The 25,314-nt window shown below is 42.4% G+C and overlaps 1 protein-coding gene across 2 annotated transcripts; it reads right to left on the bottom strand.

The window, feature by feature from the left end:
- On the bottom strand, window positions 1-24,736 carry ZNF121 (zinc finger protein 121). Of its 2 annotated transcripts, none has more exons than XM_055239130.2 (4): window positions 24,661-24,736; window positions 8,663-8,743; window positions 7,745-7,826; window positions 1-6,750 (listed from the first exon to the last, which is right to left on the bottom strand). In XM_055239130.2, the coding sequence occupies exons 3-4, from the start codon at window positions 7,745-7,747 to the stop codon at window positions 5,581-5,583; spliced, it is 1,173 nt and encodes a 390-aa protein (XP_055095105.1). In that variant the 5' UTR covers window positions 7,748-7,826; window positions 8,663-8,743; window positions 24,661-24,736; the 3' UTR covers window positions 1-5,580. The 2 variants fall into 2 exon arrangements, with proteins under 2 accessions (XP_055095105.1, XP_055095104.1); XM_055239129.2 differs by lacking the exon at window positions 24,661-24,736 and adding an exon at window positions 24,273-24,621.
- Between the last annotated feature and the right edge of the window lie 578 nt (window positions 24,737-25,314).

Here is a 25,314-nt window from a genome sequence, read left to right on the forward strand (position 1 = left end):
TTCTTTTATTACAATTTTTATTGTGATAAAAACACATAAAATTTACCCTTTCACATACTTTGTGTGTACCGAACAGTATTGTTAACTATAGGCATATTTTTATACAACAAATCTCAAAAAGCTTTTCCATCTTGCATGGCTGACACTCAATACCCAATGAACAACTCATTTTCTCCTCCACCAGCTTGTGGCAAATATCGCAGTACTTTGTTCTTCTGAGTTTGACGTTAGATACCCCATATAAGTGGAATTGGGTGGTATCTGTCCTTTTGCAACTGGTTTATTTCACTTAGCATAATGTCCTCAAGGTGCATCCATGTTGTAGCATATGGCAGAATTTTGTTTTTAAGGCTAAATGATATTGCATTTTATGTATATAATGCATTTTGTTTACCAATTCATCTGTCAATGGACATTTACTTTGCTTCCACCTCTTGGCTCTTCTGAATAATGCTGCAATGAACACAGGCAGGCATTCACACATTGAGATGCTTTCTTCGGTTCCTTTGGACATGTACCTAGAAGTGGATTGCTGCTGACCAAGTAAGTTTTAAACCTAGTGCTTTTATATTATGCCCTGAGCTAAAGATAAGAACTGTGAATAAAAACTGAATTCTGGTTAGTAGATTTTTAAAGAGTGGTATGAGTTATCAATTCTGAAAGTAGCTTATATTTTAATCTAGGATTGAGCACGTGCTATTTTTTGCAAGTGGTGAAAGATAGCTACAGACAAGGGAACTTGGAAGGCAAGAAATAACGCAGTAGTGTTGCAGTGGAATTAAAAGTGTTGGCTTGTAGTCATGTTTTTAATATAGAAATATAGTTATTAATGTGTGTGGATACGTACATATAATTATGTATGTCTTTGCCATATCCTCCATAGAGAGGACCTAAAAGCCAGGGCACTATTACCTAGGAACACCTCCCTACACAGAGATTGCAGCTTCTAAATGGTATTCTCCATTAAAAGAAACTAGATTTTTCTGATTCTAGGGCTGGAGACAAATGTACCATGAACAAACTGTTGCCCAGAAAATAATTATATACCCATGATATTAGGAGAATACATTTTTAAAGATTCAGAAGATAGCTTGATGGGGATCCTACTTATTGAATCTGGAAAAATATGTGCATCAAATTTACAGTAGCTAACTACACCCCATAGAGTAAGAATTTATGATACATGCTCCTACAAGTAAATAGGTAAATAAATGAATAAGGATAACTCTTCCTTACAAAATTCCAGTTAAGAAATGTAGAAGAAACTATGGAATTAGAAAATCACTTTTTGGACTGGGTGTGGTGGCTCACACCTATAATCCTGGCACTTTGGGAGGCTGAGGCGGGAGGACTGCTTGAGCCCAAGACCTTGAGACCAGTCTAGGCAACATAGTGAGACCTTGGCTCTACGAATAAAAAAATTAACTGGGTGCGTTAGCATGTGCCTGTGGTCCCAGGTACTCAGGAGACTGAGGTGGGAGGATCGCTTGAGCCCACGAGGTCAAGGCTATAGTGAGCCATGATCGTGCCACTGCACTCCACACCCTAGGCAACAGAGCAAGACCCCATTGCAGACCAACAAAAAGAAGAAGAAAAAGAAAAGGAAAAGAAAACCACCATTTTGAAACCACTACAGCAATAGCTACAGACATACCTCATGTTACTTCACTTTGCTTCATCACACTTTACAGATATTTTTCACAAGTAGAAGTCCTGTGGCAATGTCATGTCTAATAAATCTGTAACACCATTTTCTGCAACAGCATGTGCTTACTTTGTCTCTCACATCCTGGCAATTCTGACAATATTTCAAACATTTTCCTTATTATTATACTTATTGTGATACTCTGTGATTTTTTTTTTTTTTTTTTGAGACGGAATCTCACTCTGTCGCCTGGGCTGGAATGCAGTGGTGCAATCTTAGCTCACTCTAACCTCTGCCTCCTGGATTCAAGTGATTCTCCTGCCTCAGCCTCCGGAATAGCTAGGACTATAAGTGCCTGCCACCACGCCCAGCTAATTTTTTGTATTTTTAGTAGAGACGGGGTTTCACCATGTTGGCCAGGCTGGTCCTGAACTCCTGACCTCGTGATTCACTTGCCTCAGCCTCTCAAAGTGCTGGGATTACAGGTGTGAGCCACCGTGCCCGGCTGCTCTATGATCTTTGATGTTCCTGTTGTAATTGCTTTGGGGTACCACAAACCACAACCTTGGAAGACAGCAAACTTAATAAATGCTATGTTCTCACTGCTCCACCAACTGGCCACTCTCCCCTCTCTCCTCCTCTTCCCAGGCCTCCTAATTCCCGGAGGTACAACAATATTGAAATTAGGCCAATTCATTACCCCACAATGGCCTGTAACTCTTCAAGTGAAAGAAGGAGTTGCACATTTCTCACTTTAGACCAAAAGCTGGAAGTGATTAACCTTAGTGAGAAAGTCATGTCAAAAGCCAAGGGCCAGGTGCAGTGGCTCATACCTGTAATCCCAGCGTATTGGCAGGCAGATAGGGGAGCATCACTTGAGGTTTTAAGTTCAAGATCAGCCTGGTAAACAGTAAAGTCCTGCCTCTTTAAAAAAATAAAAAAAAAAAATTAGCTGGCCATGGTGGTGCACACCTGCAGTCTTAGCTACTCAGGAGACAGGAAGATCACTGGAACCCATAAGTTTGAGGCTGCAATGGGCTATAATTGTACTACACTCCAGCCTGGGCAAAAGGGAAACCATGTCTCTTAAAAAAAAAAAAAAAAAAAAAAAAAACTGGGATAGGTCAAAATCTAGGCCTCTTGCACCAGTTAGCCAAGTTGTGAATGCAAAGTTCTTGAAGGAAACTAAAAGTGCTACTCCAGTGAACACACAAATAATAAGAAAGGAAAACAGCCTCACCACTAACACGGAATAAGTTTTGGTGGTCTGGATAGAAGATCAGACCAGCCACAACATACCCTTAAGCCAAAACCTAATCCAGAGCAAGGCCTTAACTCTAATTCTATGAAGGCTGAGAGGTGAGTTAGCTGCAGAAGAAATGCTGGAAACTGGCAAAGATCAGTTTGTGAGGTTTAACAAGTCATTCCCATAACATAAAAGTACAAAGTGAAGTAGCAATTGCTGATGTGGAAGTTGCAGCAAGCATTTCCAGAATATCTAGATAACTGGCAGAGGTAGCTCTACTAGAGTTTTAACAGAGACAAAACAGCCTTACTTCAGGAGATGCCATCTAGGACTTTCATAGCTCTAGGTAAGCTAATATCTGACTTCAAAGCTTCAAAGGACAGGCTGACTCTTTACTTTGTCGAGACAGGGTCACACTCTGTTGTGCTGGCTGGTCTTGAACTCTTGACCTCAAGTGATCCTCCAACCTCAGCCTCCCAAAGCACTGGAATTACAGGTGTAAGCCACTTTTCCCAGCCTGGGCTGGCTTTCCTGTTAGAGGCCAATGCAGTTGGTGACTTTAAATGAATGCTAATATTCAATTACCCTTCCAAAAATCCAAGGGCCAGTTAAGAATTATGCTACATCTACTTTCCCTGTGGTATCTATTTACATCTATTTACAGCATGGTTTACTGAATATTTTAAGCCCACTGTAAAACATATACTGTTCAGAGATTCCTTTCAAAATATTACCGCTGATAATGCACATAGTAACCAAGAGCTCTTATGGAGGTATAAACAAGATTGGCGTTTTCATGCCTGCTAACCGCAGCCCATGGATTAAGAAATAATTCTGACTTTCAAGTCTTATTATTTAAGAAATACATTTCATAAGGCTATAGCTGCCACTAATAATGCTTCTTCTGATGGATCTGGATAAATTAAGTTGCAGACCTTGCAGAAAGGATTCTCCATTCTAGATGCCACTAACAACATTTATGATTCATGGAAGGTCAAAATATCAACATTAAGGCAGGTGTGGTAGTGTGTTCCTGGAGTCTTGGCTACTCAGGAGGCATAGGCAGGAGGATCACTTGAGGCCAGGAGTTCAAGGCTAGAGTGTGCTCTCATCATGCTGGTGAATACCCACTTGTACTCCAGCATGAACAACACAGCGAAACCTTGTCTCTAAAAAAATTTTTTAATTAAAAAAATAAAAACCAACATTAACCAGAGTTTGGAAGAAGTTGATTCCAACCTTCATAGGTGACTCTGAGGGGTTCAAGTCTTCAGTGGAAAAAGTTAACTGTGGATGTGATGGAAAAAAGAGAACTAGAATTAGAAGTGGAGCCTGAAGATGTGACAGAATTGTTTCAATCTCATGAAAAAACTTGAACAGATGAGAGGCTGCTTTGTATAGATGAGCAAAGAAAGTGATTTCCTGAAATGAAATCTACTCCTAAAGATGCTGTGAACATTGTTGAAATGAAAACAGACTTAGAATATTACATCAACTTAGTTGATCAAGCAGTGGCGAAGTTTGAGAGGATTAAGTCCAATTCTAAAAGAAGTTCCACTATGCGTAAAATGTTATCAAACAGCATCGCATGCTAAAGAGAAGTTGTTCATGTAATGAAGAGTCAATCAATGCAGCAATCTTCACTGCTGTCTTATTTTAAGAAACTGCCACAGCCACCCTGATCAACAGCCATCAACATTGAGGCAAGACCTACCACAAGCAAAAAGATTACAACTCGCCAAAGTCTCACATGATCATTAGCACTTTTTGGCAATAAAGTATTTTAAACTAAGGTACTTCACTTAGACAGAACACAACTGCACACAAGAGACTACTATATGATGTAAAACCTAACTTATATGCACTGGGAAACCAAAACATTTGTATGATTCATGTTATTGTGATATTCGCTTTATAGTGGTAGTCTGGAACAAAACTTGCAGTATCTACAGGGGATGCCTGTATCTTGTATCAATAGGGTTTCTCTCCATTGCAACATCTTACATACTTAGAAAGGCCTAAGGAAATAATGAGGGCTTTCTGTGTTTTCTACATTGTATGGCCCCAGGGTGAGTTCTCAAATGTTGGATTGTGACCACAATCCAATGTCTTGAGAAGAGAAGAATGTGTATTAACAACAACTTAAAAAAAAAAAAAAAAAAAGGCCAGGAGCAGGGGCTCACTCCTGTAATCCCAGCACTTTGGGAGGCCAAGGCGGGTGGATCACCTGAGGTCAGGAGCTCGAGACCAGCCTGGCCAACATGATGAAACCCCATCTCTACTAAAAATACAAATATTAGCTGGGCATGGTGGAGGGCACCTGTAATCCAAGCTACTCAAAGGCTGAGGCAGAATCGCCTGAACCCAGGAGGCAAAGGTTGCAGTGAGCTGGGATCATGCCATTGCACTTCAGCCTGGGTGATGACAAGAGCGAAACTCTGTCTCAAAAAAATAAAATAAAATAAAATAATAAAAAAAGATTCCAATGGCTCCCTAATATTTCTAAAATTTATGGGGGACACATAGAGTATGAGTTCTTTCATGTCTTCAAAGTGAATGGGGATAACTGAAGGCCTCCTCACATTCTTTGTACCAATAAAATTTCTCTTCAGTGTGAATTCAAATGTGGTAATTATGGTATGAGAAATTCCTAAAAGATTTCCACATTCCTTACATTCAGAGTTTTTCTTCAGTGTGTTTTTAAATGTTTAGTAAGTAAATAAAATCTATTGTAGGCTTTCCCACATTCGTTACATATATAGGGTTTCTCTCCAGTGTGAATTCTAACATGTTTCTGTAGGTGTGAAGAAGCACGGAAGGTTTTCCCACATTCCTTACATATATACGGTTTCTCTCCAGTGTGAGTTCTTATATGTTCAATGAGTTGTGAAGATGTAGCAAAGGCTTTCCCACAGTCCTTACATTCATAGGGCTTCTCTCCAGTATGGATTTTTACATGATTATGTAAGCTTGAGGAAACAGTGAATGCTTTCCCACACTCCTTACATTTATAGGGTTTTATTCCAGTGTGAATTCTAAAGTGATTCTTAAGGCATGAAGAGCTTCTGAAAGATTTTCCACATACCTTACATTCAAAGGGCTTCTCCTCTGTGTGAGTTTTAAAATGTTCAGTTAGTAGATAAAACCTATTGTAGGCTTTCCCACATTCGTTACATTCATAGGGCTTCTCTCCAGTGTGTATTCGTACGTGTTTAGTAAGGCCTGAACGCCCAGCGAAGGCTCTTCCACATTCCTTACATTGATAAGGTTTCTCTCCAGTATGAATTCTTACATGTTCAACTAGGTGTGAAGAAACAGTGAAGCATTTCCCACATTCCTTACATTCATAGGGTTTCTCCCCAGTATGTGTTCGCATGTGACTATTAAGATATGAAGAATATCTGAAGAATTTTCCACATTCCTTACATTCGTAGGGTTTTTCTACAGTATGCATTTTAACAGACACAGCATGGCTTGTGGAGTAAGTATAAGCTCTCCCACATTGCTTCTGTTCATAGAGTGTTTCTCCATTGTGAGTTATCCTATTTGCCTGAAGATGTGACTGATCAACAAAGGCTTCCTCACAGTCACTGTATTCAAAGGATTTGTCTCCTATCCACGTTCTCTGGTGAACATTTGGTGGCAGGCTGAAGGCTTTTCTGCACTGATTCAACACAGAAAGTGTCTCTCCAGTAGGGGCACTGTTGTGTAACATGGGAAAGGTTTCTCCATACTCATCACAGTCATAAGTGTCCCCTGTATTTTCAGTTCCCATGTGTGCATTAAGGCATGAGTGTTCACTGAAGATTTCTCCGTTTTCCATAAAGTCACAGAGTTCCCCTCCATTGTGGATTTCTGCCTGTTAATAAAGGGATGAATGATGATTAAAGGATTTTTCAGACTTATCAATAGAATTTACCCATGTGAAATCAGATATGTTATTATGATTATAATTTTTGCCATTTTCATTACATGCATACAGTTGCTGCCCCATGTATTTTTTACAAGTTGAATGAAGAAAATCTGCTGGCAAGAACCATGTGCCATTTGCTCTAAGAACCTTGAAATAATTCCTGTATATTTTCATGAAATTGTTTTTATAATCTATCTAGCCACATATGTGATAATTTGTATTTGTGAGAATGCTGAAGCACCAAGTTTTAAGATAGGATTAGGGTACCCCCAAATTCATTATATTTAGAGTATCCCTCTAGAGCAGAGGTCCCCAACCTTTTTGATACCAGGGACTGATTTCATAGATGACAGTTTTTCCACAAACAAGGGTGGAATGCGGGTGGGATAGGGATGGTTTCAGCATGATTCAAGAACATTACATTTACTGTGACTTTATTTCTATTATTATTACATTGTAATATATAATGAAATAATTATACAACTCACCATAAAGTAGGATCAGAAGGAGGCCTGAGCTTGTTTTCCTGCAACTAGACAGTCCCAACTAGGTGATGGGAGACAGTGACAGGTCATCAGGCTCATAAGGAGCACACAATCTAGAACCCTCACATGGGTGGTTCACAGTAAGGTTTGTGCTTCTATGAGAATCGAATGCTGCTACTGATCTGACAGGCGGAGTAATATGACAGGCAGTAATACGAGTGATGGGAAATGGCTATACATACAGATGAAGTTTTGTTCACCTTCCGCTCACCTCCCGCTGTGCAGCCCAGTTCCTAACACTAATAGAAACAGTACCAGTGAGGACTCTTGCTCTAGAGACATTCCTCCTGCTTGAGTAAGTGTTACCTCTCTCAAATATCTCTTATTTTTGTTGATTTTTTATAATTGAATTCCCAATTTTTTTGAGTGTGGTAAATAAGAAATCTTAATCTTACCATTTGTATGCCGTTTGATGTTTTGTTAAGCCAAAAAAAAAATGCTGCTGAGGTGCTGACACTTTGGTTTTAACTTGCCATTCTGAAGTAAAACAGAAAAAAAAGAAAAAAAAAAGGGTCTGAGAACAAAACAGTAGGTTAAATAAGTCAGAATTATAAAGCTCATTTTTATTTTTCATATTCAGCGCACTCAAAAAAAATTAGACAGACATAGATTTGAACAGTTTATCCATGACGAATATTTGGCAATCAAAAGGACTTGGGGTCTAAACTTAGTAAGTTTTTTTTTTTTTTTTTTGAGGCAGAGTCTTGCTCTGTCACCCAGACTGGAGTGCTGGAGTGCAGTGGCACGATCTTGGCTCACTGCAAACTCTGCCTCCTGGGTTCAAGAGATTCTCCTGCCTCAGCCTCCAAGTAGCTTGGATTACAGCTGCCCACCACCAGGCCCCGCTAATTTTTGTATTTTTAGTAGAGACGGGGTTTCTCCATGTTGGCCAGGCTGGTCTCAACTCCTGACCTCAAAAGATCCACCCGCCTCAGCCTCCCAAAGTGCTGGGATTACAGGCATGAGCCACCATGCGTGGCAACTTAGTAATTTTTTAAACAATTTATTCTATAGAAATTAAATGAGATAATGAACAGAAATAGTATTATTAGGGAAGGAAAAGAGAAATGATCTGGATAAAGAGCACACATTAAAGTAATAAACAAAAAGATAAAAGAGCATATCGTTTGCAAAATCACATGAAAGTCTGGGTTAGATGAAAGAGAGAGGAATATGGAAAGTTGAAGATACCCTAAAACTTCCAAGTCCAATGGCCCCATGTTCTGTGACAAAGTACATCTTTTAAATATATCTTCATTATGCTTCCAAACATACTGAACTTCTCATTGACCAGGAATGTTCTTCATACTCACCTTGGGGAATTCCAGTTGGCAATGTGCTCGACTTTTCCTTTTCCTCCTCCAGTCAAGAGACAGACTGAGTTTGAACAGGTCCTGTACAGAGGGAAAGATACACCAATGGAAGAGGCTTATGAAAGAAATGACAAACGTAACAAAGAAAAAATAACTATATTCCTAAAGAGAGTAGTGAAACTATTTTAAAAGAACTCAAATTTCACGTATCTCATCTTTTTGTGCCCTGAGGAGATTGGTTATCTCTGACCAAATATCCACTATTCAGACTTAAATACACATTTAAAAACCATTAAAGACTGGGCGCAGTGGCTCATGCCTGTAATCCCAGAACTTTGGGAGGCTGAGGCGGGAGAATCACCTGAGCCTGGGGAGGTTGAGGCTGCAGTGAGTCATGATTGTGCCACTGTACTCCAGCCTAGGCGACAAAGTGAGAACCTGTCCCGAAAACAAAAACAAAAACAAAAAAAAAACTAAAACCTATTAAAATAGGAAATAATCCAAGTGTAAAGACAGATCATTATTTTGTTTTTTGGTTTTTTTTTTTTGAGACAGAGTCTCACTCTGTCACCCAGGGTGGAGTGCAATGGCACTGTCTCAGCTCACTGCAACCTCCACCTTCCAGGTTCAAGTGATTCTCCTGCCTCAGCCTCGTGAGCAGCTGGGATTACAGGCACCCACCATCAGATCTGGCTAATTTTTTTGTATTTTTATAAAGACAGGGTTTCACCACGTTGGCCAGGCTTGTCTTGAACTCCCGACCTCAGGTGACCCGCCCACCTCAGCCTCCCAAAATGCTGGGATTACAGGCGTGAGCCATGGCGCCTGGCCGAGATCTTTTTTTTTTTTACGATATCGTCAAAAGTTTGAATATTGTGTCTTTTGTAGCTTTTTTTATATCATGGGTAGTATTACATCTCTCTCTCTCTCTTTTTTTTCTTTTTGAGACAGATTTTTGCTCTGTCAGCCAGGCTGGAGTGTAGTGGCACAATCTTAGCTCACTGCAACCTCTGCCGCTGCCCACCCTGGTTCAAGCAATACAAAAATTAGCCGGGCGTGGTGGCACATGCCTGTAGTCCCAACCACTCAGGAGGCTGAGGCAGGAGAATCGCTTTTACTCAGGAAGCAGAGGCTGCAGTGAGCCAAGATTGTGCCACCGCACTCCAAGCTGGGCAACAGAGCAAGATTCCATTCAAAAACAAAAGAATCAGAGAGCTTCTTTAGGACACCCCTGAAATAAAGCTATTTCTTATGTTCTCAGGGCTGAAATTGTTGTAATTAATGAGGCTCATATGCCAGAGCTTCCCTGGCATAATGTGAAGGAGGGAATCCTAGAGAGACAGGAGTGTTGCACTGGATTTACTATGTGTCGTCTGTGTAGCCCACTCCCCCACCCTTTGTTGACAGAGCAGAAGACACTCTCTTCACAAAGGTTATTAAGAGAGTAGTGGGAGGAGTATCATAATCCTTGAAAAGCTCTGTTGGTATTCTCCTTCACAGGACAGGTATGACTGCAAAGAATACCATAACTGAGATGAGTTCCCTGGGTTTTTTTGTTTGTTTGTTTGTTTTTGAGACGGAGTTATGCTCTTGTTGCCCAGGCTGGAGTGCAATGATGCAGTCTAGGCTCATGCAACCTCCGCCTCCTGGGTTCAAGCAATTCTCCTGCCTGAGCCTCCCAAGTAGCTGGGATTACAGGTGCCTGCCACCACACTTGGCTAATTTTTTTTGGGGGGGGGTGGTATTTTTAGTAGAGACGGGGTTTAACCATGTTGGCCAGGATGGTCTAGAACTCCTGGCCTCAGGTGATCTGCCCGCCTCGGCCTCCCAAAGTGCTGGGATTACAGGCATGAGCCACTATACCCGGCCGAGTTCCCTGCTTTCAATTGAGATGAAGAGGACCCAGAATAGCAGAAATCAAGAACGTAGTATATTTAATTACCAAAGACAAGGTGAGAAAATCAACTATCAAGGACAGTGGAAATGTCCCAGTAATCAGAATGCCCTGACCTACAGAGATCTGTGGTGGTGGCTAACTGATCGTGCTGTCCCTAGAAATGAAATAGATAAGCAGTTAACAAATCCTACTCTAAAGAGCCACAAAATACATGTTAGGCATTATGAGTCACATGGTCTCTGTTGCAGCTACTCAACTCTGCTGTTGTAGCATGGAAAACACCATAGAAAATGTAAACAAATGAACACGGTTGTGTTCTGATTAAACTTTATATACAAAAAACACATGGAGGGACAGATATGGCCCATAGGCCATAGTGTGCCAATCTCTGTACTTGAATACTGCTCTATCTATGTAAAAAAGTCTAAACTATAGTAGCCAAAAACTGGATTTATCCCAGTGGAGAATCATAACCTCTCACTCAATTACCACACCAAAATCATTCATAAATCATGAACTTAGGTGATCACTCCAATTACACCCATTTTTCAAAATGTAATGTCTTTACCAGATAAATCAACATAATTTCTGTCACTTGGTATGCAGGCATTGACATAGCTAATGACTTTTCTCCATACCAATTTGAAAAAAACAAGACTCGGTTACCTTTCATCTGGCAGGACCAACAATGTGTCTTCATAGCATTGCCCCTAGCATGTGTCAGTTCTCCAGGTCTCTGTCATAACTTAATCCCCAGAGAAAATGACATTCCATGAAACACCACACTAGTACACTATGTTGACACCACTATACTGATCATATCCAATGAATAGGAAGTAGAAAATACCTTCTTAAAAATTAGAGACAGGTTCTTACTCTGTCACCCAGGCTGGATTAGAGTAGCATTATCATAGCTCACTGCAACCTCAAACTCCCAGGCTCAAGCAATCCTCCTGCCTCAGCCTCCTGAGTAGGTGGGACTATGGGCACATACTACCATGCCTGGCTAATTGTTTTTTTTTTTTTTTTTTTTTTTTTGAGACGGAGTCTTGCTCTGTCGCCCAGGCTGGAGTGCAGTGGCGCAGTCTCAGCTCACTGCAAGCTCCGCCTCCCGGGTTCACGCCATTCTCCTGCCTCAGCCTCTCTGAGTAGCTGGGACTACAGGCGCCCGCCACCGCGCCCGGCTTATTTTTTTTTGTACATTTAGTAGAGACAGGGTTTCACCATGGTCTCGATCTCCTGACCTCGTGATCCGCCCGCCTCGGCCTCCCAAAGTGCTGGGATTACAAGCGTGAGCCACCGCGCCCAGCCTAATTGTTTTTTTTTTTTCTTTTTACTATAGACATGAGGTTTCACTACATTGCCCAGGCTAGTCTCAAACACCTGGTCTCAAGCAATCCTCCCATGTCAGCCTCCCAGTGTTAGGATTACAGGCATGAACCATTGTGCCCTGCCTGAAAATATCTTAGACAACTTTATTAGAAGCATGCAGCATTTACGGTTCCAAAATGGTAGTACAGAAGCCAGCTGGTTTCAATTCCCTTACAGAAAACTAAAACCAAATACACATTGCAAAAATTATCACCAGCAATATCCCTGATCTCAAATATAAAAATTAGGCAGTTTCTGGGGCTACAAAGAGTGAAAAAATTCCAAGGAGACGTTAAGAGAATCAAATTTCCAAGAATGTGGAAAATTTCTACCAATTTACAGTTTCTACACTGGAAAAAAACTGAGATCAATGTAGACAACCACCTTCTCCACCATCCTGGGTTCCCTGGTAAAAGATCAGTCCCTCCCTGTCTCAACCCACAGGAAGCATCACAAATGCCTGAAGGGAGAAACATACCTGAGGACATCCAGGGACAAAGAGGGGAGGCAGGACTACCATCCCCAGCCCTGGAAACTCTGTTTTATAACTTGGCCAAAGGAGAAGCCAAGTCAGAGTGGCTGTTCAGGAGCACCATACTGTAGGGGTATGCTACACAGGTCACCTGGGCATGAACACACAGCCAGCCTTCCCACAGTGCTGGAATTTGCCCTTTAGGACTCCCTCATTGTGGATGGGCAGTATTCTTGATAGTTTGCTACAGCAGAGGCAAACGTGGTTTTAAGATTCCATCTAGTGCTAAAAAGGAGGCAGTGACCTAGGGAAATTTTAAAGAAAGAAAATCACTTTCGGAGGCTGAGACAGGCAGATCGCTTAAGCTCAGGAGTTCAAGACCAGCCTGGGCAACAAGATGAAAACCCGTCTCTACTAAAAAGTAAAAAAAGTAGCCAGGTGTGGTGGTGTGCACCTCACCTACTCGGGAGGCTGAGGTGGGAGGATTGCTTCAGCCTGGGAGGTAGAGGCTGCAGTAAGCCATGATCACACCGCTGCACTCCAACCTGGGTGACAGAGAGAGACCTTGTCTCAAAACAACAACAACAACAACAAAAAAACAGATAAAAAGAAAACATACCCAATAAAAACCAAAAGCCAGACAAAGACTGTAATAAATAACTAATCCTTCAATGCACAGACACAGATGTACATCCACAAGAAACAACAGCAAATGGGGAACCATGACCTCCTAAAATGGACAAAAACAGTATCAGTGACTGAACCTAATGAAATGACAATATGTGAGCTCCCTAAGAATTCAAAATAACAGTTTTAAGGAAATTCAGTGATCTCCAAAATAACACAGAAGAGCAACTCAGAAATGCATCAGAAAAAACTTCAGAATATAACAACAAAAAAGAGAAATCTTACAACTGAGAAATACTCAACTCAAAAGTTCACAGTAGAGGCTCTCAACAGCAAGACAGATCAGAGGAAAGATTCACTGAGCTTGTAGAAAAGCTATTTGAAAATATAGCCAGAAGAGAAGAATGAAAAGGAACTAAGATTGCCTGCAGGATGCAGAAAATTACCTTGAAAGACCAAACCTAGGAATCACCGGTGTTCAAGAGGGAATGCAGCAAGTGCAAGGGGTAAGCTTTGAAAGCTTTATTAAAGAAATAACAAAAGATTCCAAAAATTGAGAAAAATATAAATATCCAGGTACAGGAAGGTAAGATGACACCAAACAGATTCAATCCAAATAAGACTACTACAAAGCATACAATCATCAGACTCTCAAAGGTCAAGGACAAAGATAGGACCTTAACAGCAGTAAGAGAAAAGAAGCAAATAACATATAAAGGACTCCAACTGGTCTGGCAACAGGATTTCTCAACGGAAACCACACAGGCCAGAAGGGAGTAGGATGACATTTTCTTTCTTTTTTTGTGAGACAGTCTCACTCCGTTGCCCAGGCTGGAGTACCGTGGCACAATCATGGCTCAATGCAGCCTTTATCTCCCAGGATCAAGCCATACTCTCACATCAGCCTCCCAAGTAACTGGTACTACAAACGTGCACCACCATGCCTGGCTAATTTTTTTTTTTTCTTTTTTTTTGTAGAGACGGGGTTTCACTGTGTTTGAAATGCTTGTTTCCCAGTGCCGTAAGGAAATAACACTTGAACATAAATTTTATTTCTTTAGCAACGCCATTTTAATTTATTTATACTTTTTTTGAGACAGAGTCTCGTTCTGTCTCCCAAGGCTGGAGTGCAATGGCGCGATCTTGGCTCACTGCAACTTCCGCCTCCCAGGTTCAAGTGATTCTCCTGCCTCAGCCTCCCTAGTAGCTGGTATTACAGGCACACGCCACCATGCCCAGCTCATTTTTTGTATTTTTTTTTAGTAGAGACGGGTTTTCATCGTGTTAGTCAGGATGGTCTCAATCTCCTGATCTCGTGATCTGCTCGCCTTGGCCTCCCAAAGTGCTGGGATTACAGGCATGAGCCACCGCAGCCGGCCCTAGCAAGGCCATTTTTATACTTTTTACAGGAAGGGTACACTCCCCAGCAGATTTGCCATGAGAGTACACTGAACAAAGGAGACAGGGTCATTTATAACCACCCTACTGCTGTGTCCAGTTTCCACTGGCTGGAATGGGACCTCACATTTTGTATTTGTTTTGATTGGCTAGCAACTTAGAACTTTTTAAAAGGGGTAAAGGCAGAGGAGAAGAAAGGAAGGAGGAAGTAACTTGTGGAATGCTGAGAAAGGCAAAAACACCTTCAAATAAGGAAGAGGAACAGGCTATGACCTAATGCTTGCTTGGACCAGTATAAGCATACCAGGGCAAATATTTAGGCTAAATTGTGGGAGCTAAGAACATAAAGTACATTGATTTCTTTATTACAGCTAGCAGATATTTAAGAATGTTAACACAGGTCTTTGAATAAGTTTTGCTTCTAAAAAAAGTTATTTATTCCTCATTAGATGGAAAAAAAAGTCTTTAAAGAAAAATCTCTACTTTACTTTTTACAACCAAGTTGCCCAGGCTGGTCTCAAAGTCCTGAGCTCAAGCAATCCACCTGGCTCAGCCTCACAAAGTGCTGGAATTACAGGCATGGGCCACCTTGCTGGCTATGGGATGAAATTTTCAAAGTGCTGGAAGAAAAAAGTTGATATCTAAGAATACCGTATTCAGGCCAGCACAATGTCTCACACCTGAAATCCCAACAGTATGGGAGGCCGAGGTGGGCGGATCACCTGACATCATGAGTTAGAGACCAGCCTGGCCAACATGGTGAAACCCAGTCTCTACTAAAAGTTAAAAAAAAATTAGCCTGGTATGGTGGCACATGCCTGTAGTCCCAGCTACTCTGGAGGCTGAGGCAGGAGAATTACTTGAACCCAGGAAGCGGAGGTTGCAGTGAGCCAATACTGTGCCACTGTACTCCAGCCTAGGCGACAGAGCAAGACTTCATTTCAAAAAAAACAAAAACGAAAAGAGATAAAGAAGGTCTCTATAGCTGGGCGTAGTGGCTCACGCCTGTAATCCCAGCACTCTGGGGAGGCTGAGATGGGCAGATCATGAGGTCAGAAGTTCAAGACCAGCCTGGCCAACATGGCAAAACCCCATCTCTACTAAAAATACAAAAATTACCTGGGCATGGTGGTGCGTGCCTGTAATACCAGCTACTCATGAGGCTAGGCAGGAGAATCGCTTAAACCTGGAAGATGCAGGTTGCAGTGAGCTGAGATCACACCACTGCACTCCAGCCTGGGCAACAGAGCAAGACTGTCTCAAAAATTAAAAAAAGGTCACTATATAATGATAAAGGGGTCAATTCAGCAGGAGGATACAACTGTCAATATTTATGCACCCAACACTGGAGCACCTAAGTATATAAAGCAAACATTAATAAATCTAAAGGGAGATACACGCTGCAGTGCAGTAATAGTAGGGGATTTCAACACCCCACTCTCAGTAATGGACAGATCATCCAGCTAGAAAATCAACAAAGAAACACAGAAGAAGTTAAGCAATACACTAAAACAAAAAGGCCTAACACAGGACATTTTATCCAACTGCTACAGAAGATACATTCCTTTCCTCAGCATATGGAATATTCTCCAGAACAGACCATATCTTAGGCCACAAAAAAAGTCTCAACAAATTCAAAAATGTAGAAATCATATCATCTTTTCTGACCACAAGGGAATAAAACTAGAAATCACTACAACAAGAGGAACCTTGATTCACAGGCTCAAGTGGTGGCTCATGCCTATAACCCCAGCACTTTGGGAGGCCAACATGGGAAGACTGCTTGCACCCAGGACTTTGAGACCAGCCTGGGCAACATAAGGAGACCCTGTCTCTTAAAAAAAAAAAAAAATTACACAACGGAACATTGTTTTGGTATGTTGACATATCAAAATCCATGGGACAAAAGCACACAGAAATTTGGAAATTAAAATATTTCTTGAAACAAATTAAAGTGAAAATACAACATACCAAAATCTATGGGATAAAAGCAGTACTAAGGGAGTATTTTACAGCAATAAACACGTACATCCAAAAAGTAGAAAGATTGAAAATAACCGAATGATACCCCTTAAGATACTAGAAAAGCAAAAACAAATCAGACTCACAATTAGATCAAAAGGATAAAGACCACAGCCAAAACAAACAAAATTGAGAATAAAAAAACAGAATATCAATAAAACATGAAGTTGATTACTTGAAAAGATAAACAAAATCAACCAACCTTCGGCTAGACTAGGGGAAAAAAGGACCCAAATAAAATAAAAAATGAAAAAAGAAAACAGAATAGAAACCACAGAAACACAACCAATCATCAGAAACTATTACAAAAAACTATATGTCAACAAATTGATAAGCCTGGAAGAAATGGACAAATCACTGGGCGCATACAACCTACCATGATTGAACCATGAAGAAATAGAAATCCTCAACACACCAATAACAAGATTGAAGCCATAACAAAATGAATCCCATCAAAGAAAAGCCCAGGACCTGATGGCTTCACTGATAAATCCTACCAAAAACTGAAAGAATAATAATACAACTCGAATTCCTCAAAAAAATTGAAGAGAAGAGAATATTTCCAAACTTGGTCTACAAAGTGAGCATTATTCTCATATCAAAACCAGACAAGAGCACAACAGCAACAAAACTACAGGCCAGGCTGGGTGCGATGGCTCACGCCTGTAATTCCAGCACTTTGGGAGGCTGAGGCGGGTGGATCACCTTAAGTTAGGAGTTTGAGACCAGCTTGGCCAATATGGTGAAACCCCGTCTCTACTAAAAAAAAACACACAAAAGTTAGCCGGGCATGGAGGCATATGCGCCTGTAGCCCCCACTACTCGGGAAGGTGAGGCAGGAGAATCGCTTGAACCCAGGAGGCGGAGGTTGCCGTGAGCCAAGACTGAGCCATTGCACTTCAGCCTGGGTGACAGAGCAAGGCTCCATCTCAAAAAAGAAAAGCAAAGAAAAAGAAAAAAAAAAGTAACCAAAAACGTAAAGGAGCTATGCAAGCAAAACTACAAAACACTGATGAAACAAACTGCAGAGGATACAGAAAAAAATGAGAAGATATTCTATGCTCATGGATTAGAAGAATATTGTTAAAATGACAATACTACCCAAAGCAATTTACAATTCAGAGCAATCCTTCTCAAAATACCAATGAAATTCGTCACAAAAATAGAAAAAAAAATCCTAAAATATATATGCAATCACAAAAGACCTCAAACAACCAAAGAAATACTGACCAAAAAAAACGAAGCTGGAGTGGCCAGGTGCGGCGGCTCACACCTGTAATCCCAGCACTTTGGGAGGCCGAGGCAGGTGGATCATTAGGTCAGGAGTTCAAGACAAGCCTGGCCAACATGATGAAACCCCATCTCTACTAAAAATACAAAAATTAGCCAGGCGTGGGCCAGGCGCAGTGGCTCATGCCTGTAATCCCAGCACTCTGGGAGGCCGAGGTGGGCGGACCACGAGATCAGGAGATCAAGACCATCCCGGCTAACATGGTGAAATCCCGTCTCTACTAAAAAAAAAAATACAAAAAAAAAAAAAAATTAGCCTGGCGTGGTGGTGGGTGCCTGTAGTCCCAGCTACTCAGGAGGCTGAGGCAGGAGAATGGTGTGAACCCAGGAGGCGGAACTTGCAGTGAGCCGGAACTTGCAGTGAGCCCAGATTACGCCACTGCACTCCAGCCTGGGTGACAGAACGAGACTCCACCTCAAAAAATTAGCCAGGCGTGGTGGTGCATGCCTGTAGTCCCAGCTACTAGGGAGGCTGAGGCAGGAGAATTCCTTAAACCTGGGAGGCAGAGGTTGCAGTGAGCCGAGATCACACCACTGCGCTCCAGCCTAGGAGACAGAGCAAGACTTAGTCTCAAAAAAAAGAAAGAAAAAAAAAGCTGGAAGCATCAAACTGCCTGATATCAAAATATACTACAAAGCTACCATAGCCAAATCAGCATGGTACTGACATAAAAACAAACACATAGATCTACGGAAGAGAACAGAGAATCTAAATATAAATCTACACATTTATAGACAGCTCATTTTCAACAAAGGCACCAAAAGCATACAATGGGAAAACAGCAGTCTTTTCAATAAATGCTGCTGGGAAAACTGAATAACCATATGCAGAATGAACTAGATGCCATCTCTCAGCATAAACAAAATCAAAACAGATTAAAGACATCTAACACTTGAAACTATAAAGCTACTAGAGGAAGAAACTGGGGAAACAATCCAGGATATTGGTCTGGGTAAAGATTTCTTGGGTAAGACCTCAACAGCACAGGCAACAGGAACAAAAATAAACATACGAGATTACATCAAACTAAAAACTTCTCCAAAGCAAAACAATCAACAAACTGAAGAGACAATCTAGAGTATGGGAAAAAATATTTACAAACTATCCACCTGACAAAGATTAGTAATCAAAATATATAAGGAACTCAACTTGATAGCAAAAAAAAAAAAAAAAGATAAAAAAATTGGCAAAAGGTCAGAATAGTTTTTCTCAAAAAAAGACATACAAATGGCCAACAGGTATATGGAAAAAATGCTCAACATGGCAAAAACATCAAAGAAATACAAATCACACATTAGCGCAATAAGATGTCATCTCACCTCATAGACTGTCTTTTATAAAGACAGTGAATAACCAATACTGATGAGGATGTGGTGAAAAGATAATCCTTGTATGCAGTTGATGGGAATGTAAATTGGTACAGCCACTATAGAGAACAATATTCAGGTGTAGTGGCTCATGCCTGTAATCCCAAAACTTGAGACTGCAGTGGGAGGATCACTTGAGCCCAGAAGTTTGAGACCAGCCTCGGCAACACAGGAAGACCTGTCTGCACACACAAAACCTGTCAGGCACAGTGGCTCATGCCTGTAATCCCAGCACTTTAGGAGCCCAAGGCAGGTGGATCACTTGAGGTCAGGAGTTTGAGACCAGCCTGGCCAACATGGCAAAACTCCGTCTCCACTGAAAATACAAAAATTAGCTGGGAATGGTTGCGTGTGCCTGTAGTCCCAGGCAGGAGAATCGCTTGAACCCAGGAGGCAGAGGTTGCAGTGAGCCGAGATCATGCCACTGCATTGCAGCCTGGGCAACAGCGAGAATCCGTCTCTAGAAAAAAAAGGGAGGTTGATTCATGGGTAAAATACACAGAAGAAATAAGAACTGATGTTCAACATATCAGTAGGGTGACTACATTTAACACTCATCTATTGTACATTTCAAAACAGCTAAGAATAACTTGACTTTCCTGCAATAAAGAAAGGATAAATATTTAAGGTGACAGATATTCTACTTACCCTGATTTGATAATATAGATGTATCAAATTATCACTTGTACTCAGAAAATATGTACATCTATTATGAATCAAAAAACTTTTTTTGAATTGTCAAATAGGGTGTGGGAGATTCTGGGGCCACCATGTCTGCGGGTAAAGATATTCCCTTGTCAGCCATGCGCGGGTGGCTCACGCCTGTAATACCGGCACTTTGGGAGACTGAGATGGGCGGATCACAAGGTCAGGAGATCGAGACCATCCTGGCTAACACAGTGAAACCTCGTCTTTACTAAAAATACAAAAAATTAGCTGGGCGTGTTGGCGGCACCTGTAGTCCCAGCTACTCAGGAGGCTGAGGCAGGAGAATGGTGTGAACTCGGGAGGCAGAGCTTGTGGTGAGCTCAGTTCATGCCACTGCACTCCAGCCTGGGCGACAGAGAAAGACTCACCTCAAAGAGAAAAAAAGAAAGAAAAAAAGATATTCCCTTGTCTGGATCATGTAAAGACATTCCCTGCAAAAAGACATTGCCTGCAAGATGTCCCTCCAAGTTACTTCACCTAATACCACCTACCACTAAAAAGGAGCAATGAGCCATGCTTATGCCATTGCTCTCTAGCCTGGGTGATGCAGCAAGACTCTGTCTCAAAAAAACAAAACAAAACAAAACAAAACTCAGTACGGAGGTTTCTCAAAAAACTAGAAATAGAACTATCAATAGAGCTACCACCCGTAAACCTCTTGAATTTTGGAGGCAACATATACATTTGTATGTGCTTTAATGCCCCACACAGTTGCCTGTAAGAATTCTAGTTTCAACTGTAGACAATAGCAATTTCAGGCTGCAGTGCAAGCTTCCCAAGCACTTGGTCCGCCTGATCCAGCAGACCCAATGATACTCAACGTGTCCATGTTAAATAGCATCCTATTAATTGGAAGCCTCTGGCATGCACCAACAGAAGATGTAGAGTACAGCCCTCTGGTATTCCAGAGTCAATCCATGCCCTCTTGTGCAGATTAACTGTTTCTCTTTTGAGAAACAGATTGTGGTTTGCCACTACCATGTGATAATGAACAACTAATCATGGGACATGAAGTAACTAAGGCAGATCTGAGTAATTTGAGACTTTCTGGTCCCCAAAGCATGAAGTACATACTGTCAGCCCTTATCAAACAAAGGTTGTCAGCTTCTCCTTTAGACGAAAAATTCCAAGTTTGTAGGAAATCGCATGAAATAACGGAATATTTACACACACCATGAGAATCCAATCAGAAATATCTGATTGTATGACTTTCTAAGAGAATGGGTGTTAGGAATAACGCTCAAAATCCTAAGGAAATTGAACACTCGAATATAGGATTCTTAGCAAAGCAATTTTACTTCTGCGCAGAGGGGTGCCTCCTTGACCAGTTGCCATGAGAGCACACCTGAACAAAGGGGCATGAGAGCCTTTACTCCTGACGCAAGTCCTGCTCCTGTACCCTTTCCCCATTGGCTGGGGTCAGGTCATACAATCTAAACTAATCCCGGTTGGCTAAACACTTGATTTTTTTTAGATAGGGTGGGCACGGAAAGAAAGTGGAGAGGAAGGGGAAGGGATGTCTGTAATGAGCTAGAAAGTCCTCTTTCCAAATAAGGAAAGGTATGTGAGCTGGTACTGATAACGCTTTGTACTGTGGCACGTCTGGGCATCTAACAAAGGCAAAAAGGAGAAAAAAGGAGAGAAAGTGGGGGGTATTATGAATTAAAGAATAAAAGATTGATGAGATTATTTGAAGAGAAACCTCATCATATCCTCATATCCCACAGTGTGACTCTCCGAAAGTCAATATAATATACAATAATAGCCGGGCGCGGTGGCTCACGCTTGTAATCCCAGCACTTTGGGAGGCCGAGGCGGGCGGATCACGAGGTCAGGAGATCGAGACCAGGTGAAACCCCGTCTCTACTAAAAAATACAAAAAAATTAGCCGGGCGTGGTGGCGGGCGCCTGTAGTCCCAGCTACTCAGAGAGGCTGAGGCAGGAGAATGGCGTGAACCCGGGAGGCGGAGCTTGCAGTGAGCCGAGATTGCGCCACTGCACTCCAGCCTGGGCGACAGAGCGAGACTCCGTCTCAAAAAAAAAAAAAAAAAAAAAAATATATATACAATAATAACTGTTCTAGGTAAAAAGACACTGAAAACATTAACAATTGCAATGTAAAAATCTTGAATGGATCTTAGACCCAAAAACATCCAAAAGCATACGTTGAATCAATGCGGAGAATTTTAGTTATTATGCAAAGCAGACATTAGATGACATTATTATTTTTTATTTAAGTGAAATACTAGTATTGTGGTTTCAGAATGACAATGCCTTTTTTAGGCGATGCATTACAAAGTATTTAAAGGTTAAGTATCACGTGTGCAATTATGCTCAATTTACACTCAAATTGTTCACCATAAAATGTATTTACCTGAGGAGAAGGAAAACAAGCACAATGCTTAAAAAGTAAGTGTTCAGGCATGGTGGCTCACACCTGTAATCCCAGCACTTTTCAAGACCAGCCTGGCCAACACGGTGAAACCTTGTGTCTACTAAAATACAAAAAAAAATTTAGCTGGGCGTGGTGGCACGTGCCTGTGTCCCAGCTACTAGGTGTCAGGCCTCTGAGCCGAAGCCAAGCCATATTCCCTGTGACCTGCACGTATACATCCAGATGGCCTGAAGCAACTGAAGAACAACAAAAAGAACTGAAAATAGCTAGTTCCTGCCTTAACTGATGACATTCCACCATTGTGATTTGTTCCTGCCCCAACCTAACTGATCAATTGACCTTGTGACATTCCTTCTCCTGTACAATGAATCTCAGGAGCTCCCCACTGAGCACCTTATGATCCCCGCCCCTGCCCACAAGAGAACCCCCTTTAACTGTAATTTTCCACTACCTACCCAAATCCTATAAAACTGTCCGACCCCTATCTCCCTTTGCTGACTCCTTTTCTGAACTCAGTGTGCCTGCACCCAGGTGATTAAAAGCTTTATTGCTCATACGAAGCCTGTTTGGTGGTCTCTTCACATGGATGCGCCTAACGCTAGGGAGGCAGGAGAATTACTTGAACCTGGGAGGCAGAGGTTGCAGTGAGCCGAGATCACACCTCTGCACCCCGATCTGGGTGGCAGAGCGAGACTTTTGTCCCAAAAAAAAAAAATCTACTAGACTGGGTGTGTTAGATGTTCAAGTTTTCCCTAGGATCAAATTTTTCAGAAAAAAATGTAAAAACTACACTTAGTCTAAACATGCTGTTAATAAATTCAAGATACTAGATACTTTATTACACTAATACTAGAATAATATTCTGATTTTAATAATAAATAATTCTAGTATCAGTTTAATAAAGCCTCCATCCTGGCCAGGAGCGGAGGCTCACACCTGTAATCCCAGCTCCTTGGGAGGCCGTCGGGCGGATCACAAGGTCAGGAGTTCAAGACCAGCCTGGCCAGCATGGTGAAACCCCATCTCTACTAAAAATTAAAAAAAAAAAATTAGCTGGGCATGGTGGCCTGTGCCTGTTGTCCTTGCTACTCGGGAGGCTGCGGCAGAAGAATCGCTTGAACCCAGGAGGCGGAGGTTGCAATGAGCTGAGATCGCGCCACTGCACTCCAGCCTGGGCGACAGAGCAAGACTCCGTCTCAAAAAAAAAAAAACAAAAAAAAAACAAAAGCCTCCAACCTCTCTTCCTGTGGGCCCCTGTTTTGAAGCTCTGTGGTGGGGGGTACAGACCTAGGAACTTCAGATGAACAGAACGGCTGTGTATTACTGCCTTTCTCTCTTTTTTTTTGAGACGGAATTTCGCTGTTGTCGCCCAGGAATGCAGTGGCAGATCTCGGCTCACTGCAACCTCGGCCTCTCAGGTTCAAGCAATCCTCCTGCCTCAGCCTCCCAAGTAGCTGGGATTACAGAGGCCTGCCACCACACTTGGCTTTTTCTTTTTTTTTGAGACGGAGTCTCCCTCTTTCCCCCAGCTTGGAGTGCAGTGGCGCGATCTCGGCTCACTGCAAGCTCCACCTCCTGGGTTCACACCATTCTCCTGCCTCAGCCTCCCGAGTAGTTAGTTGGGACTACAGGAGCCCGCCCTCGCGCCCGGCTAATTTTTTGTATTTTTAGTAGAGACAGGGTTTCATCATGTTGGCCAGGCTGGTCTCGAACTCCTGACCTCAGGTGATCTGCCCGCCTCGACCTCCCAAAGTGCTGGGATTACAGGCGTGAGCCAGCGCGCCCAGCCTGCCTTTCTTTTGTAGAAAGGCTTGTAGCTGTTAACAACAAAAAAAATTAAGTCCAAGAAAATAAAATAAGAAACTAAAGGCTCACAGTCTACACGTGTTCATATTTACATGCAGATATAGGCACACCCTAAACGACTATATTTTTTTCCATCCGAAAGTAATATGTCAAAAATAAGTAAAGGACATCAATGCCAGATTCTCAGATGAGACATTTTTTAGCAAAGAAATGGAAGTCAGAGCCCTCTTGAAACCAATTTTCTGCAGGTGCTCACCAGGAACACGCTGGAATCGCCAGGTTCCTGAGGCGCGGAAATGCGGGGCCAGAGCCAACCTGACTGGAACGGCAGAAATCCTTTTACTTTCAGAAAGAAAAAAATTCACAAAGGTTGCTTTCCAAGCTTTTGAAGAGGGGAGCACAGCGGATGAAAGCACTCCAGAAAACACCGCGCGGAGTCGGGACAAACACACTTCCCGACCTGGCTCCTGACTGGGACCCACTGAGCCTGCGGCCTCTCGCCACTGGCCGCGCCGGGAGGACCGACAGCCCCTGGAGAAGAGAGTGAAACGAGGCGGATCGGAGAGGCTCCTGGGCGACAGCGCCCAATCGTTCCTTTGCCGCCCCCCTGCTATCTCCGGGATCCCCAAGCAGGCGGAACTCACCACAGCCAGGGTGGACTCCACCACGATAAAGGCGAAATGGCACTGACCATGCGGAGCCAGCGCCGGAAAAGATGGCGATTGTGCGCTGACGTCACTTCCGCTCCTAGCCTCGGGCCGGGCGGGGCTCCTGGGTTCGAGTTTCAGCCACGTAGGACCGGGTAGAACACAAAAATTGTAGTTTCCCCCCGGGTGGTGCGGACAGGCCTGGGGTTGGCTTAGGGAGGGGGATGCAGAAACAGGTCCAGAGAAAAAGGCGAGGTTAGAACCGGGCCTCTGGACGGAACTGTGGGCGAGGGGTGGGGCCCGTACTTGGGGGCGGTTTAGAGGTGGGACCTGGCTAGCCGGCGGTTCAGGTGGCCGGACCTGCTGGAAGGGCGGGCGTGGGGGATGGGACGCACCCCAGTGGATGCTCCTGCAGAGCTTTTCCCAGGTGGGCACAGTGGCTAACGCCTGTAATTCCAATACTGGGAGGCTAAGGCAGGTGGATAGCTTGAGTCCAAGAGTTCAAGACCAGCGTGGGCAAAATAGCAACATCCTTTCTCTATTAAAATATATATGTGTGTGTGTGTATACATATCTATATAGCTTTTTTGTATATATCTCCTCATGTTCCTAGAGCCTTTCCATGATTCTCCCATATTGATAAACCTGCCG

The sequence above is a fragment of the Symphalangus syndactylus genome, chromosome 13, assembly GCF_028878055.3.
Source record: "Symphalangus syndactylus isolate Jambi chromosome 13, NHGRI_mSymSyn1-v2.1_pri, whole genome shotgun sequence".
NCBI lineage: Eukaryota > Metazoa > Chordata > Mammalia > Primates > Hylobatidae > Symphalangus > Symphalangus syndactylus.